Source organism: Coregonus lavaretus (assembly GCF_964263955.1).
Source record: "Coregonus lavaretus genome assembly, contig: HAP1_SCAFFOLD_2666, whole genome shotgun sequence".
Classification (NCBI taxonomy): domain Eukaryota; kingdom Metazoa; phylum Chordata; class Actinopteri; order Salmoniformes; family Salmonidae; genus Coregonus; species Coregonus lavaretus.
This window is the reverse complement of record NW_028161386.1, coordinates 58,825-76,590: the sequence shown is the minus strand read 5'-3', so window position 1 is coordinate 76,590 and position 17,766 is coordinate 58,825. Positions and strand designations below refer to the sequence as shown.

Sequence of the window (17,766 nt, the reverse complement as noted above, 5' to 3'; positions counted from 1 at the left end):
GCTACAGGGCCTTGCTCAGGTTAGGAGGAGGAGGAAAAATGACTTTAGTGTGCACTGTCAGCATTGGTGGATCCTACACTGACAACGAATGACTTTTTATTGCGCTCAAAGTGCTCTCTTAACCAAAATAATGACACTAAAAATAAAATAATATTAGAATGACCATAAGCAAGAGAAAATCACAGAATGCTACAGTGGTTAACATAATGATGACATTAATCATACATCATGAACTAACATACTATGCCTCCATTTTCCTGCCCCTGTTTCCTTAGGCCTGCCCTCAGCGCCGCGAGAACTGGTCGCCATGACCACCCAGCTGGCCGCGGGCAAGCTGCAGCTGTCATGGAGTCCGCCTGAGGACACGGGCGGCCGCAGTGACATCACCTACAGTGTGGAGTGCAGATGCTGTGAGGGCGTCGCGTGCCAGCCGTGCGGGGAGAAGGTGCGCCTCGAGCCGGCGAGCTTTGGCCTGACGCACACCTGGGTGGCGGTGAGTGAGCTGGAGCCCCACCTTAACTACACGTTCACTGTGGAAGCCCACAGCGGAGTGTCGCTGTTCGCCAGCCAGGGGGCACCGCGCTCCAACAGGCCCCCGTCCACAAGCACATTGACCACTGCCCTGCACTACACAGGTGGGTCACCATCAGTGTTGGGATTCGTTATGTGTTACATTCTACACAAAGTAATACTGTAAAGTAAATGTAACGTGTTATATTACTTTGCGTTACTTTTATGAATCCAGGTGAAAGCTATGATCCCTTATTGTTGTCACGTGTTAAATCCACTTCAATCAGTGTAGATGCAGGGGAGACAGGTTAATGAAGGATTTTTAAGTCTTGAGACAATTGTGCCATTCAGAGGGTGAATGGGCAAGACAAAATATTTAAGTGCCTTTGAATGGGGTATTGTAGTAGATGCCAGGCGCAACGGTTTGAGTGTGTCAAGAACTGCAACGCTACTGTGTTTTTCACGCTCAAGAGTTTCATGTGTCGATCAAGAATGGTCCACCACCCAAAGGACATCCAACCAACTTGACACAACTGTGATAAGCATTGGAGTCAACATGGGCCAGCATCCCTGTGGAACGCTTTCGACAGTAGAGTTCATGCCCTGACGGATTAAGGCTGTTTTGAGGGCAAAAGGGGGTGCAACTCAATATTAGGAAGGTGCTCCTAATGTTTTGTACACTCGGTGTTTACTGTAAGCAAAACATCTGTACAGATTTCCTATCTTTTCATTCAAAATCTTTCTCTCGAGCCGCCAGTTCTGTTTATAGACGCACGTACACGGACCCATAGAGATGTATAGAGGGCACACTTGCCACTAGACGGGAAAGCCCTCTATGGGCAAAGATCAGAGATGCGTCCTCAATACATTTCTATGGAGAACAGCTGTCATGCCATTACTCAAAACAGCCTTTCTCCGCTCGCTCGAGAACTAAATGAGGAAACAAGACAAGGTCGGATCATGGGTTTTGACAAAGTAACTGTAATAATATTACCCAATTTGGAAAAAGTGACACGTTACTTTACTCTGTTACTCATGAAGTAATCTGATTACGTAATGTGTTACTTTTGTAACACATTACCCTCAACACTGGTCACCGTACTTAGGAGTAATGATAGTAGAAGTAGCAGAAACCTTTTATTATGCATGATCAAATGGGATCTGAAATGTAGTTATATGGCTTCTCATACAAGCATGATCACTAAATACTCTCACACATATTTCAAAAGCTCATGGTTGGTTGAACCTGTGAAGGCTATTGCACAAAGTCTCTGTATTGTTGACATCTCCCCTCCTTCCTCCTCCTTAGACCCCCCCAAGGTGACGTCCATGCGTCTGGACGAGCGAAGCCCCACCAGCCTTTCCCTGTCCTGGGCTGTAGCCCCCCGCAGGCCCCTGCCCCGGCCCACCCGCTACGAACTCAGCTACCGCAAGAAGGTACAATACCACCCACGCCACCACTAGCGGGTGACATTTTTTGATACATAATGACTTAAAAATTGAATGTTGTGATAGTGCACGAAGGAAAGAAAGAGTAAGAGAAAGAATGAGAGGGGTTTCATGGATGATAAACGCCACATAGGGGTAGCAATATCGCATAACAAAACCGTGTACCTTATTATTATTATTATTATTATTATTATTATTATTATTATGAGTCCTTACTGAAAGTGTATCAACATGACTTATCTCATCTTTCAATCCCCCCCCCCCCCCTCCTCCAACTCTTCCAGGATGACAATCTGGATGTGACCACGTACACTGTTCTGATTCTGGAGAAGAGCTCTGTGCAGATCAGTGACTTGTCCCCAGGCACAGCCTACCTATTCAGGGTAAAGGCCCTGAGCCCCGAGGGCAGCCCTGGAGAATCCATAGAGGATGAATTTGAGACCCTGCCTGATGGTAAGGATGACGGCCAAATATGAAGTTAATAAGAAGGGAGAATGATAGGATGCTATTTTAGATGATTGGGACACAGCCCCATACTACAAGGCCTCGAAATGAAAGAACCAGTGTGTGTGTGTGTGTGTGTGTTTCTTTTTGTGTCGGTGTGTTTTTTTGTGTCAGTGTGTTACCATTGTGTCTCAGGGTTTGTTGTTGATGTGCCACAGTGCCCCAGACCAACACGGCGGTCATCTTCGGAGCGGCGGTTGGCGGAGCGGCCATGTTGTTCATCGTGGTGGTCGTCCTCTTCGTACACAAACGGTCAGCAACAACCTCCTTTTCCCCCCTCTGCCCCTCGCCCTTTGCTTCTCGCCCCTTTTGTTAAGCACGTTCATAACACTCACCCCTTCGCTGGTTTCCTTTCTCGTTCTTTTTTTATTTTGCCAATTCTCCAAATGGCCTTTCCTCCTTTCCTTTCAGCCACCTCTCTCTCCCCTCTTCCTTTTCCTAGTCTCACTCTCTCTGTATCTGTTTTCCAGCACTCACTAGGGGAGAATTGGCATTGAGTGCAGCTTGTCATTGCTCAATGAGTATACTCTAACAAGTAGTGGCTTTGAATGGAAGCGGGCCCAAGTGGCACATTGTTTTGGAATAAGAGGTGGTCGGCTCTTCTTGTGGCATACTGTAGCAGCTCCTTCAGCACAGCAGCACACCGCCGTCTGTCCGTTGATCCGTCCATCTGTCTTTGACACGGCTTAGGAAACACAGACAGGCTCCAGTCTTTATCAAAGCTTTCCCTCAGTGAATCGAGGCGGCACACACCAATGACTAGGCTTCTTTTGAAACTAATTGGATTTTGGAGCAAGATTATGATAATTACTTCATTTTCTGTTATTCAGGAGAAGGAACTCCCATACAAGACAAGGACCAGAAGATACCTACTTCTCTAGCTCAGGTAGACAAAATAAAAGAAGTACCCCGCTCTCTCTTCATGTATTTTTATTGTTCTTTCACTAATGCCCAATTATTCGCATTCTTATCCAGAGCAACTGAAGCCGCTAAAGACCTACGTGGATCCGCACACGTACGAGGACCCCAACACGGCCATCCTCAAGTTTGCCAGCGAGATCCAACCCAGCCACGTGACCAAGCAGAAAGTCATTGGAGCTGGTGAGTTCAGAGCTAAATTAAAACAATGTGCTTAAGGGCTAAGGATGAAGGTGTTGACAGGTTTTTCCATCTCATAAGTCCCTCTTTATTCATTTTTTTGTTGCGTTAGTGCTACAGCTTAAGCTCTTGAATGACCGTGGGTAGACCATCCAGATCAGTGGGTAGACCATCCAGATCAGTGGGTAGACCATCCAGATCAGTGGGTAGACCATCCAGATTAGTATTGATGGATTTTGTCCTCGTCTTGCATGTTTAGACATAATTCAGTCTATAATTGTAATGGTAGGTTTATTTGAACAGTGAGAGACAGAATAACAACAAAAAAATCCAGAAAAATGCATGTCAAAAATGTTATAAATTGATTTGCATTTTAATGAGGGAAATAAGTATTTGACCCCTCTGCAAAACATGACTTAGTACTTGGTGGCAAAACCCTTGTTGGCAAAACATGACTTAGTACTTGGTGGCAAAACCCTTGTTGGCAATCACAGAGGTCAGATGTTTCTTGTAGTTGGCCACCAGGTTTGCACATATCTCAGGAGGGATTTTGTCCCACTCCTCTTTGCAGATTTTCTCCAAGTCATTAAGGTTTTGAGGCTGATGTTTGGCAACTCGAACCTTCAGCTCCCTCCACAGATTTTCTATGGGATTAAGGTCTGGCTAGGCCACTCCAGGACATTTAATGTGCTTCTTCTTGAGCCACTCCTTTGTTGCCTTGGCCGTGTGTTTTGGGTCATTGTCATGCTGGAATACCCATCCACGACCCATTTTCAATGCCCTGGCTGAGGGAAGGAGGTTCTCACCCAAGATTTGACGGTACATGGCCCCGTCCATCGTCCCTTTGATGCGGTGAAGTTGTCCTGTCCCCTTAGCAGAAAAACACCCCCAAAGCATAATGTTTCCACCTCCATGTTTGACGGTGGGGATGGTGTTCTTGGGGTCATAGGCAGCATTCCTCCTCCTCCAAACACGGCGAGTTGAGTTGATGCCAAAGAGCTCAATTTTGGTCTCATCTGACCACAACACTTTCACCCAGTTCTCCACTGAATCATTCAGATGTTCATTGGCAAACTTCAGACGGGCCTGTATATGTGCTTTCTTGAGCAGGGGGACCTTGCGGGCGCTGCAGGATTTCAGTCCTTCACGGCGTAGTGTGTTACCAATTGTTTTCTTGGTGACTATGGTCCCAGCTGCCTTGAGATCATTGACAAGATCCTCCCGTGTAGTTCTGGGCTGATTCCTCACCGTTCTCATGATCATTGCAACTCCACAAGGTGATATCTCGCATGGAGCCCCAGGTCGAGGGAGATTGACAGTTCTTTTGTGTTTCTTCCATTTGCGAATAATCGCACCAACTGTTGTCACCTTCTCACCAAGTTGCTTGGCGATGGTCTTGTAGCCCATTCCAGCCTTGTGTAGGTCTACAATCTTGTCCCTGACATCCTTGGAGAGCTCTTTGGTCTTGGCCATGGTGGAGAGTTTGGAATCTGATTGATTGCTTCTGTGGACTGGTGTTTTTTATACAGGTAACAAGCTGAGATTAGGAGCACTCCCTTTAAGAGTGTGCTCCTAATCTCAGCTCGTTACCCGTATAAAAGACACCTGGGAGCCAGACATCTTTCTGATTGAGAGAGGGTCAAATACTTATTTCCCTCATTTAAAATGCAAATCAATTTATTACATTTTTGACATGCGTTTTTCTGGATTTTTTTGTTGTTATTCTGTCTCTCACTGTTCAAATAAATCTACCATTAAAATTATGGACTGATCATTTCTTTGTCAGTGGGCAAACGTACAAAATCAGCAGGGGATCAAATACTTTTTTCCCTCACTGTATGTACAGTGGGGAAAAAAATTATTTAATTCAGCCACCAATTGTGCAAGTTCTCCCACTTAAAAAGATGAGAGGCCTGGAATTTTCATCAAAGGTACACGTTAACTATGACAGACAAATTGAGAAAAAAAATCCAGAAAATCACATTGTAGGATTTTTTATGAATTTATTTGCAAATTATGGTGGAAAATAAGTATTTGGTCACCCATAAACAAGCAAGATTTCTGGCTCTCACAAACCTGTAACTTCTTCTTTAAGAGGCTCCTCTGTCCTCCACTCGTTACCTGTATTAATGGCACCTGTTTGAACTTGTTATCAGTATAAAAGACTTCCATCAGCAAGGGCATTGAAGATTAAACGTGGCTGGGTCTTTCAGCATGACAATGATCCCAAACACACCGCCCAGGCAACGAAGGAGTGGCTTCGTAAGAAGCATTTCAAGGTCCTGGAGTGGCCTAGCCAATCTCCAGATCTCAACCCCATAGAAAATCTTTGGAGGGAGTTGATAGTCTGTGTTGCCCAGCGACAGCCCCAAAACATCACTGCTCTAAAGGAGATCTGCATGGAGGAATGGGCCAAAATACAAGCAACAGTGTGTGAAAACCTTGTGGAGACTTACAGAAAACGTTTGACCTGTGTCATTGCCAACAAAGGGTATATGAGAAACTTTTGCTATTGACCAAATACTTATTTTCCACCATAATTTGCAAATAAATTCATTAAAAATCCTACAATGTGATTTTCTGGATTTTTTTTCCTCATTTTGTCTGTCATAGTTGACGTGTACCTATGATGAAAATTACAGGCCTCTCTCATCTTTTTAAGTGGGAGAACTTGCACAATTGGTGGCTGACTAAATACTTTTTTTCCCCACTGTATGTATATAAAAATATTAGTTTTGTTGTAAATTTTGCTAGCTAACAAGGTAGAACAGTTGAATTGGTATTGATTGAACACACCCTTCTTTCCGTCTCCAACTGTTTGAAGAGCATGCTAGCCTGTTCACTTTGTTCAGATATTGGAATCAGGTGGCCTACCTTATTTCTCAGAACGTGAACGAGTTGCCAATTCCTTATATAACTGTGTTTTTATGCTTATTTTACATTTATAAAACACAGACTAGACATCTAGTATAAGTCTTTGGCTAAAATGCTGGTAGCGGTACGTGATACTGCAATGCCACGTGCGACAAACTGATCTTCCAGAGTCATTGTTCAGTGATACTCCTGTTTTAGTAGTGTCTGCTCTGCGCGCAATTTGAGGAGTTGAGACACAGAAAAGGGTATCGTTGGAAAGGTTAACTTCTCCTCTATTACAGTAAAATAATGTGTCTGTGTGTTTCAGTGTCCATATGACTGATTCTGTTGGACCAAACCTTAAATGCAAATAGTGAGTTGAAACCGCTTGTCAGAGAGGATGAAGTGATCTCTCATCTTTGTTGTTGTGAGTGGCAGGGGGATGTGCTTTGTGTGTGTGTGTGTGTGTGTAAATGGAAGGTACACAGAAAGAGCGAAGGAGATGAGACCAAAAAGACAACATGAGAACAAGCGGACATAAACGCTAAAAGAAAAAGAAAAAAAATAAGGGATTCTTGCGATACAGGCATTTGGAATATTGCACAAAAACATACATTTTGAATTAATTGAATTATTTTGATATCGCCCAACCCTAACTACAAGCCACAACCATATAAAGGATAATGCTTGAAATATTGCCCAATCTTGTCTTTGGGTTTTAAAACTGTTTTCTTCTGCGCCTCTAGGGGAGTTTGGAGAGGTGTTTCGCGGTATTCTGAAAGCGCCGGGGCGGAAGGAGGGGGCGGTGGCCATTAAGACGCTGAAGCCGGGCTACTCGGAGAAGCAGAGGCAGGACTTCCTTTCAGAGGCGAGCATCATGGGACAGTTCTCCCACCAGAACATTATTCGCCTGGAGGGAGTCGTCACCAAATGTAAGAAGGTTCTGTTAGTCTACTGGGCGCTACCTGTACCAAGAACAGAATGCTCCTGTCAAACATTCACTTACCTGGTCTATATATATATAAATTATATTCCATATGTATACATTTCTTGCCTGTTTTGGGTAGTAGTTAACAGTATTTATTCCCTTTTTTTGATTCCAGTCAAGCATGCCATGATTGTGACTGAGTATATGGAGAATGGAGCACTGGACAAGTACCTAAAGGTGAGTACAGTACATCGTATGCAATTTACCTATATACAGTGGGGGAAAAAAGTATTTAGTCAGCCACCAATTGTGCAAGTTCTCCCACTTAAAAAGATGAGAGAGGCCTGTAATTTTCATCATAGGTACATGTCAACTATGACAGACAAAATGAGAAAAAAAAATCCAGAAAATCACATTGTAGGATTTTTAATGAATTTATTTGCAAATTATGGTGGAAAATAAGTATTTGGTCACCTACAAACAAGCAAGATTTCTGTCTCTCACAGACCTGTAACTTCTTCTTTAAGAGGCTCCTCTGTCCTCCACTCGTTACCTGTATTAATGGCACCTGTTTGAACTTGTTATCAGTATAAAAGACACCTGTCCACAACCTCAAACAGTCACACTCCAAACTCCACTATGGCCAAGACCAAAGAGCTGTTAAAGGAAGACCAAAGAGCTGTTAAAGGACACCAGAAACAAAATTGTAGACCTGCACCAGGCTGGGAAGACTGAATCTGCAATAGGTAAGCAGCTTGGTTTGAAGAAATCAACTGTGGGAGCAATTATTAGGAAATGGAAGACATACAAGACCACTGATAATCTCCCTCGATCTGGGGCTCCACGCAAGATCTCACCCCGTGGGGTCAAAATGATCACAAGAACGGTGAGCAAAAATCCCAGAACCACACGGGGGGACCTAGTGAATGACCTGCAGAGAGCTGGGACCAAAGTAACAAAGCCTACCATCAGTAACACACTACGCCGCCAGGGACTCAAATCCTGCAGTGCAAGACGTGTCCCCCTGCTTAAGCCAGTACATGTCCAGGCCCGTCTGAAGTTTGCTAGAGTGCATTTGGATGATCCAGAAGAGGATTGGGAGAATGTCATATGGTCAGATGAAACCGTTGTGTTTGGAGGACAAAGAATGTTGAGTTGCATCCAAAGAACACCATACCTACTGTGAAGCATGGGGGTGGAAACATCATGCTTTGGGGCTGTTTTTCTGCAAAGGGACCAGGACGACTGATCCGTGTAAAGGAAAGAATGAATGGGGCCATGTATCGTGAGATTTTGAGTGAAAACCTCCTTCCATCAGCAAGGGCATTGAAGATGAAACGTGGCTGGGTCTTTCAGCATGACAATGATCCCAAACACACCGCCCGGGCAACGAAGGAGTGGCTTCGTAAGTATCATTTCAAGGTCCTGGAGTGGCCTAGCCAGTCTCCAGATCTCAACCCCATAAAAAGCTCTTTGGTCTTGGCCATAGTGGAGTTTGGAGTGTGACTGTTTGAGGTTGTGGACAGGTGTCTTTTATACTGATAACAAGTTCAAACAGGTGCCATTAATACAGGTAACGAGTGGAGGACAGAGCCTCTTAAAGAAGAAGTTACAGGTCTGTGAGAGCCAGAAATCTTGCTTGTTTGTAGGTGACCAAATACTTATTTTCCACCATAATTTGCAAATAAATTCATAAAAAATCCTACAATGTGATTTTCTGGATTTTTTTCCTCATTTTGTCTGTCATAGTTGACGTGTACCTATGATGAAAATTACAGGCCTCTCTCATCTTTTTAAGTGGGAGAACTTGCACAATTGGTGGCTGACTAAATACTTTTTTTCCCCACTGTATAACAAAGTATTGAGAAACTTTTGTTATTGACCAAATACTTATTTTACACCATAATTTGCAAATAAATTCATTAAAAATCCTACAATGTGATTTTCTGGATTTTGTTTTCTCATTTTGTCTGTCATAGTTGACGTGTACCTATGATGAAAATTACAGGCCTCTCTCATATTTTTAAGTGGGAGAACTTGCACAATTGGTGGCTGACTAAATACTTTTTTCCTCCACTGTAAGTGAAGGACAATACGTTGCCACTGAGTTACCACAGAAACTTGACAGTATGTCTCTCTAACAGTATGTGTGTGCAACCATGTGTTTCCCCCTCAGGATCATGATGGCGAGTTGCCCTCCTTCCAGCTGGTGGGCATGATGCGTGGCATCGCCGCAGGCATGAAGTATCTTTCCGACATGAGCTACGTTCACCGGGATCTGGCTGCCCGCAACATCCTGGTCAACAACAACCTGGAATGTAAGGTGTCTGACTTCGGCCTGTCCCGAGTGCTGGAGGACGACCCTGAGGGCACCTACACCACCAGCGTGAGTTAACATTGGACGTTAGAACGGTTGCTTTACTTAGCTCTTGCTTACACATTTGCCTTGTAAACACTGTATTTCAGTGTAAACTGCTCACAGAGGACTGTAATTGAATCAAATGTAATTGAACTGAACAAAACAATGTATTTTTTGGGCTCTGACCTGAGTGTTGTCCACTTGTTTCCCCTCCAACAGGGTGGTAAGATCCCCATCCGCTGGACAGCCCCAGAGGCCATTGCCTACAGGAAGTTCACCTCGGCCAGCGACGTGTGGAGCTTCGGCATTGTCATGTGGGAGGTCATGGCCTTTGGCGAGCGGCCCTACTGGGACATGAGCAACTGCGAGGTACGCTACAATGCTAATGCTAACCAGGGGTTGGAACCGGTTCAGGGAACAGAACAGAAAACTGGAAAATAACAAACATTTTCAAGGAACGGAAACGAAAGTGATCCATACAGAACCATTATTTTTAACGCATGTGAACCGGTTAATAACTTTCTTTAACATTCCAGGAATTTTGTTCTAGTCCAACAAAAAATGCAACAAAGTGCCTATGCAAAGCCCTCACTCTGTCACTCAGAAACTTATTCCAGTGTCTACCTGCAATCTGAAATCCTTGCCAGTGTGTGTGAGTGTTTAGGCTACCTGCCCTCCCACCTCCGAAGCATAGGCTACTGTACTGACATTACAAGCGTGATTCAGAAGATCGGAGAGAGATTTAACTTTTTCAAAGCTAGTTAAGGATACTATAGGCCCAGGTATCACGTTTCACATTGGATTTATTACGTACAAAAAGGTAAGACATGTTTTTAGTTCTGGTGCCGCTCTGCACACACAAGCTTGTTAGCTAGCTAGCTCAAAGGACATTCAAAATTCCTCCATAGAAGCTGCTCCTCCTAGGTATAATTCTGTGGACCTAATTCAGATAATGCGTGTCATAACAAGATGCCCAGCGCTTCAAGCCTCCTCAACCCTCTCTCGCTCTCTCCCCACCTGCAACATTTCAGTCGTATCTTGCACCATAGGCTACACTTGTCTGTCCATCACACATGTAAACAACTAGCTTGCCTGCTCCATCTGCACTGATTGGTGAAGTAATTTAATGAGCTAAATGTAAAAAACTGATTTCACAGGTTAAAAAAACCCCAGAAAGGAAAAAATAGTGGTTCTGTTCAGAACGAAAAGATTGTAAAATAATTACCGTAACATCTCAGTGAACCTAAGTTCAAGTCTGAGATCTCAAAGTGACCTCTAGCCTCTGATTGTCAGGTGATGAAGGCCATCAACGAGGCGTTCAGACTGCCGGCGCCCATGGACTGTCCATCAGCCGTCTACCAGCTCATGTTGCAGTGCTGGCTGCAGGACCGCTCCAAGAGGCCCCGTTTCCCGGACATCGTCAGCCTGCTGGACAAGCTGCTCAGGAGCCCTGAGTCCCTGAAGGCCATTGCCGACTTCGACCCTCAGTAAGAGTCCTTTACTCTCTAGAAGGGAATTACACAGCAAAGTGGATCCATGAAACAGTAAAACAGAGTGGAGCGCAAGAAAAAGCTGATTCTTGTTAAATTCTTGGTAGGATAGTGTGGCAGCATAATGTGTGTCTGTCTGTACATGTTTTAAACACATTTACATTTTAGTCATTTAGCGACTTACAGGAGCAATTAGGGTTAAATGCCTTGCTCAAGGGCACATCGACATATCTTTCACCTCAGGGATTCGAACCAGCGACCTTTCTGTTTTTGGCCCAACGCTATTAACCGCTAGGCTACCTGCAGCCCCACAAAAGACAAAGAGCTGTCAGGTTCCTCCCTTAATCAGTTTCTCCATAGCTGCACCAACAGGTTTTTATCTCACTGTTTCCTCGCAGGGTAATTACAGCCTTTTCTCAGTCTTTGTCCTGATTGTCAGGCAGCTGTTGATGATTATTGCTCACTCTTCTCTACTTTCCCTACTCCAGCGTATCCATCCGCCTGCCCAGCACCAGTGGTTCGGACGGCTCACCCTTCAGGTCGGTGTCCGAGTGGCTGGAGTCCATCAAGATGAGCCAGTACAGCGAGAACTTTACCTGCGCCGGAGTGTTCACCATGGACCAGGTGCTGCAGATGAAGAACGAGTGAGTAGCGTTTTTTAAAGCGTTTATTTTTATTTTGGGGGGACATTGTCTGTCACTAGATGAGATGATGTTCATCATTAAAAATATATAATATCTGAGAAACTATTGATCGCAAATAATCTAAGATTGGTTGAGAGTATAGGAATAGAATAGTACATATATATGTATAGAGTATCTGCACAATGGACATCTGGTTCCCAAGCTAAGCCCTTTCTTAGTTTTCCAAACCATGTTATGGATGTGACTTCTGCAGAGTATTTTGGGTTTTTGTTTTTGAAAAAGTCGCTTTCAAAAGCCAGAGAACAGTTTACGCACAATATAAACTCTGGCCTCTCTACAACTCGAGAAAACAAGTGAGATGGAAAAAATTATGGAGCGAGAGAAAGACCAGGCTCATTTGTGGTGGCCTGGTGGTGGTTGGTGGCTTGTGGTTTGCCCCCTCCCCTCTCTTCCTCCCTCTGTCCTTATTACAATTATCTCTCATCCCTCCTTCGCCCACACCAGCAGCCCAGGGCAGCACTTCTGCATCAGCCTGAACCCGCTGGGCCAGGCTGTGTAGGGCAAAGGCCCTCCTGACCTATGCAACATAAAAGGAAAGGAAAGGAGGAGAAGAAGAGCGAACAGCCACTAGAGTAGAGGGGCAATGTGGAGATAAGGAAAATGAAGGCAAATGTAGCATAGAACAGTTGTGGATGAGGAGAGGACTTTAGGGCAACACTCACCCCGAAAAGATACTCTGACGAAGGCACTGTCCCGAAATATCATATCAGTCTTTCAATAATGTACCGACAAGGCTTTCCTCTTAAGCCTTAAAATGAGCGCTGTGTGGAAACAGGGGAAACATCTTTGAAGTGTTCCCTGGTGAGATTTTACGGTCCCATACACTCGACCTAACCAGGAACTATTTACGACACTCCCTCTGCTTACCAGACAAGTGATTGATGGGCGAGATGGAAAATCCTCATTAACTAATTAAGAATGTAATTAAACCTGGTAATGAGTGACTTAGATGTGGGACACCTTTCCCAGATTCTGGCACGTGTGAGGGGATTGCCCCAAGTTTGCCCTTTCTTGAAAATGTGAAATTGTCCTTCCGTCCTCCCAGCTAGTCCCTAGAGGTTATTCTCGATAGGTTACTAGCTTTGCTTTCACTTACCTCATTCCATGGAGGGCCTAGTGTCTTGAGTTTTTTTTTCTTCCTTTAAATTAAGACCTAGACAACCAGGTAATTAGTGACCTTAATTCATCAATCAAGTACAAGGGTGGAGCGAAAACCCACAGACACTCGGCCCTCCGCGGAATGAGTTTGACACTTGACCTAAAGGAAGGGAAGATGGAAAAATGTGTTTGAAAAGGAATCAGAAGCAGGTCAAGACGTGAATTCCCCCGTTGCTGTCCAGACTCTATCTCAATCGCTCTCTTGTCTTCTTTTTCACAGGGATATCAAGAACATTGGCGTAAGACTGCCCGGCCACCTGAAGAGAATTGCATACAGCATCCTGGGCTTGAAAGACCAGACCAGCACCCTCAGTGTATTTGCAGTGTGACTCAATACTAGTGGCACAGGAATTTGAATTGGCACTGAAGCAGGCAGCACTCTGACTGAACTTTGAACACTGTGTTGGACTGGACTGGAGCGGAGCTGCGGGAACGGCTTTTGACAGGCAGAACCAAACTGAACACGTCGTAGGAACATGGTCCAGCCAAAAGAGACTGACATATTGTACATTCTTGGAGATTTGTAACATACTTGTTAAGCATATGCAAGAACAACAAAAAATTGTGGGGGGGGGGGGGGATTTATACAGCAATAGATGTATTAATTAGACTGTGTATATTATACTGTATTTATTTTGTATTATCCATCTCCATTGTACAGATACAGTTCATTGCTCAATCTTTGTTTATATAGTTTTGGGATGCATGTTTCCCCTCTCCCCCCCTGAGGTTGTCTCTTACTTATGTAGCACCCAGTATTGAGAAGAGAAAATTAAAATAAGTGACAAAACCACTTACACTTAGTTCAACCAATATGATTCTTTGTGTGAAGTGGACTGCTGTGGCCTTTTCGGAATGAGTCTGGTGGTGTCGATGCCATTGTGAAATGCATTCTGGTCGCTGTAATCTCTTGCTAAACTAATGAAAATGGACTCGAAGCAGAGAGTACACCTGAAAGGGGCTGGACATACGTTAACATGAGGCACTGGTGTATGCCTCAGTCATAAGGTTATTGTCTTCAAGTCCAGGTTTGGCTGTTGTTGGCTACTGTTATGCCTTATCTCGGCTTGATTCTGATGTTAAGCTATCATATGAATTTGAGTTTATACAAAAAAGTGTGAAAAGATATGAGGTACTCATCATGTTCAGTTTATCGGGCTGCAAAGGCTTGTGTTAATTGATTGGGACCAAGAACATCACTTACAGTGCCTTGGGAAAGTATTCAGACCCCTTGACCTTTTCCCACATTTTGTTACTTTACAGCCTTATTCTAAAATTGATTAAATATTTATTTTTTCTCAGCAATCTACACACAATACCCAAAATGACAAAACAGAAATACCTTATTTACATAAGTATTCAGACCCTTTGCTATGAGACTCAAAATTGAGCTCAGGTGCATCCTGTTTCCATTGATCATCCTTGAGATGTTTCTACAACTTGATTGCTGTCCACCTGTGGTAAATTAAATTGATTGGACATGATTGGGAAAGGCACACACCTGTCTATATAAGGTCCCACAGTTGACAGTGCATGTCAGAGAAAAACCAAGCCATGAGGTTGAAGGAATTGTCCGTAGAGCTCCGAGACAGGAGCAGCATTAAGGGTCCCCAAGAACACAGTGGCCTCCATCATTCTAAAATGGAAGAAGTTTGGAACCACCAAGACTCTTCCTAGAGCTGGCCGCCCAGCCAAACTGATCAATCGGTGGACAGAGCTCTAGAGTCTGTGGAGATGGGAGAACCTTCCAGAAGGACAACCATCTCTGCAGCACTCCACCAATCAGGCCTTTATGGTAGAGTGACCAGACGGAAGCCACTCCTAAGTAAAAGGCACATGACAGCCCGCTTAGTTTGCCAAAAGGCATGTAAAGGACTCTCAGACCACAAGAAACAAGATTCTCTGGTCTGATGAAACCAAGATTGAACTCTTTGGCCTGAATGCCAAGCGTCACGTCTGGAGGAAACCTGGCACCATCTCTACGGTGAAGCATGGTGGTGGCAGCATCATGCTGTTGGGATGTTTTTCAGCGGCAGGGACTGGGAGACTAGTCAGGAACGAGGCAAAGATGACCGGAGCAAAGTACAGAGAGATCCTTCATGAAAACGTGCTCAAGGGCACTCAGGACCTCAGACTGGGGTGAAGGTTCACCTTCCAACAGGACAACGACCCTAAGCACACAGCCAAGACAATGCAGGAGTGGCTTCGGGACAAGTCTCTGAATGTCCTTGAGTGGCCCAGCCAGAGCCCGGACTTGGACCCGATCGAACATCTCTGGAGAGACCTGAAAATAGTTGTGCAGCATCGCTCCCCATCCAACCTGACAGAGCTTGAGAGGAATGAGAGAAACTCTCCAAATACGGGTGTGCCAAGATTGTAGCGTCATACCCAAGAAGACTCGAGGCTGTATCGCTGCCAAAGGTGCTTCAACAAAGTACTGAGTAAAGGGTCTGAATACTTATGTAAATGTGATATTTCAGTTTTGTATTTTTAATACATTTGCAAAGATTTCTAAACCTGTTTTTGCTTTCTCATTATGGGGTATTGTATGTAGATTGAGTAGGGGGAAAAACGATTTAATCAATTTCAGAATAAGGTTGTAACATAACAAAATGTGGAAAAAGTCAAGGGGTCTGAATACTTTCCGAATGCACTTAAATAAGTAACAATTGGGTTAAGTTGTCTCATCTAAAAGATCTTACTTGCCAATATTATCATTATGCCGTAGGAAGATCACATTTGAAATAAAATGAGGCAGAAATAATTTGTTTATATTAATGATGATGGATTTAATTTGGAAAGGTATTGTGTCAAGCTTCAAGTCAGAAATACATTGAGTGTGTGCCTTTTTTCAAAGTTAGTTGAAAATAAAAATGCCCAAAAAATAAACATTTTGGAGGGTTAGAAATGCTTGTTGCGATTTCAGAGAGTGTAACGTGTAGTTTTAATATGCAATTTCAATGTGACAGTAAAGTAGTCTTTTTTTCAGATTGCTTTATCCAGATTTCTTTATATGGTGTTCAGTAACACATTTTTGTGGGATGAAACTCTTTGCTCTGACAATGCAGATATACTTGTAAGCTTGGTGTATTATTTTTCCTCTCATTGCATTCCATTGATAAAGTGCCTGTTTCTGTTAATGCCAAGAAAATATAAATTTCCTTCCGTCTTTATTGACCAGCTCATCCATATCCACATTTTTTCCCCAGATCTGCTTGTGCTCTTGTCAACTCGCATCAAACAATGACGTCAATGGAGTTGGCAAGAGCACAAACAGGTCTGGGACTAGTCTATATCCAAAAGACAGTGTTCATAATGTATCCCAATGCTCTTAAAAGATGACTGCAAATCAGTTTACTCTCTTCACTACTTGATTGTTTTGCTGTAACTTTTTTTGCACTGTCTTATTTCACGAAAATATGATGGTCCTTGTTTTATATATCTTGTGAACATTATTAGATTACTAGATTTCCATTTGTAAAAGGGATTTTCTTCTGGTTTATTGACTTAGATTTTTGCCTTTTTGTATAATTTGCCTTTTTAAAGCCCCAATGCAGCTGTTTTATCTCAATATCAAATAATTTACTGTGGTTGTTTTCATTTAAAATTGAAAAAATAGAGAAAAATAGCTTCTTAGCTAAGCGCAATTTCTCAAGCAAGAATTTTGCTAAGAATATCTGGGAGTGGGGAGGAGAAAACTAGCTGTTAATGGCAGAGAGGTTTGGAACTCTTATTGGTCTATTAACTAATTATCTGCCTTGTGATGTCACTAGGCAGGCCATAACTCCATCCCACCAAAACAGGCTGAAATTTCAGTCAATCTTTTCAAACAGCTCTTACACTAAAAGGGCATTATCATTTTCACAATTTCATAGTGTGGAAATATACACTGAGGATACCAAACATTAGGAACACCTTCCTAATATTGACTTGAACCCCCCCCCCCCCCCCCCCCCCGGCTGGATGTCCTTTGGGTGGTGGACCATTCTTGAGTGTGAAAAACCCAGCAGTGTTGCCGTTCTTGACACAAACCGGTGCGCCTGGCACCTACTACCATACCCCGTTCAAAGGCACTTAAATATTTTGTCTTGCCCATGCACCATCTGAATGGCACACATACACAATCCATGTCTCAAGGCTTAAAAATACTTCTTTACTGGTCTCCTCCCCTTCATCTACACGGATTGAAGTGGATTTAACAAGTGACATCAATAAGGGATCATTGTTTTCACTTGGAGTCACCTGGTCAGTCTATGTCATGGAAAGAGCAGGTGTTCTTAATGTTTTGTGTACTCAGTGTGATTTTGACTACTCGTTCTTTAAGCAGTCAATTGAGCAGTTTCTTGATTAAAAAGTGAACTCTTATACTTTATTTAATAGTATTTTTTACTTTTATTTATTGTCATACTTACACTGAGCTGGGATTTATTTGTAATTGAAGGTTGTTTTTCAGTCACAATAAATTGCCTTTCATTCATATTTGGTATTTAATAGGATCCCCATTAGCTGCTGCAAAAGCATCGGCTACTCTTCCTGGAGTCCACATGAAGCATGACATAATACATAGTACAGAACATTACTAGTCAAGGACTGAAATACATCAATTTAAAACGTCACACACAGCCTACATATCAGTACATACAGTGCATTCGTAAAGTATTCAGACCCTTTCACTTTTTCCACATTTTGTTACGTTACAACCTTATTCTAAAA

At 43.3% G+C, this 17,766-nt stretch overlaps 1 protein-coding gene across 1 annotated transcript; it reads left to right on the top strand.

The window, feature by feature from the left end:
• The first annotated feature begins 6 nt into the window (after positions 1-6).
• Positions 7-17,523, top strand: LOC311120744 (ephrin type-A receptor 2-like). The gene is made up of 14 exons (XM_084195318.1): positions 7-19; positions 276-635; positions 1,820-1,947; positions 2,244-2,412; positions 2,622-2,715; positions 3,294-3,349; positions 3,439-3,564; positions 7,161-7,346; positions 7,518-7,579; positions 9,519-9,728; positions 9,921-10,070; positions 10,995-11,188; positions 11,680-11,835; positions 13,274-17,523. The coding sequence occupies exons 2-14, from the start codon at positions 308-310 to the stop codon at positions 13,380-13,382; spliced, it is 1,968 nt and encodes a 655-aa protein (XP_084051444.1). The 5' UTR covers positions 7-19; positions 276-307; the 3' UTR covers positions 13,383-17,523.
• Positions 17,524-17,766: the final 243 nt, after the last annotated feature.

What these genes read in the sequence shown, in the direction of transcription:
- LOC311120744 (XM_084195318.1), top strand. Translation starts at nt 308, where the DNA reads ATGACCACCCAGCTGGCCGCGGGCAAGCTGCAGCTGTCATGGAGTCCG. An exon ending in TACCTACTTCTCTAGCTCAG is followed by an intron (nt 3,350 to 3,438) that starts GTAGACAAAATA and finishes ATTCTTATCCAG; the next exon opens with AGCAACTGAAGCCGCTAAAG. An exon ending in ATTGCCGACTTCGACCCTCA is followed by an intron (nt 11,189 to 11,679) that starts GTAAGAGTCCTT and finishes TCCCTACTCCAG; the next exon opens with CGTATCCATCCGCCTGCCCA.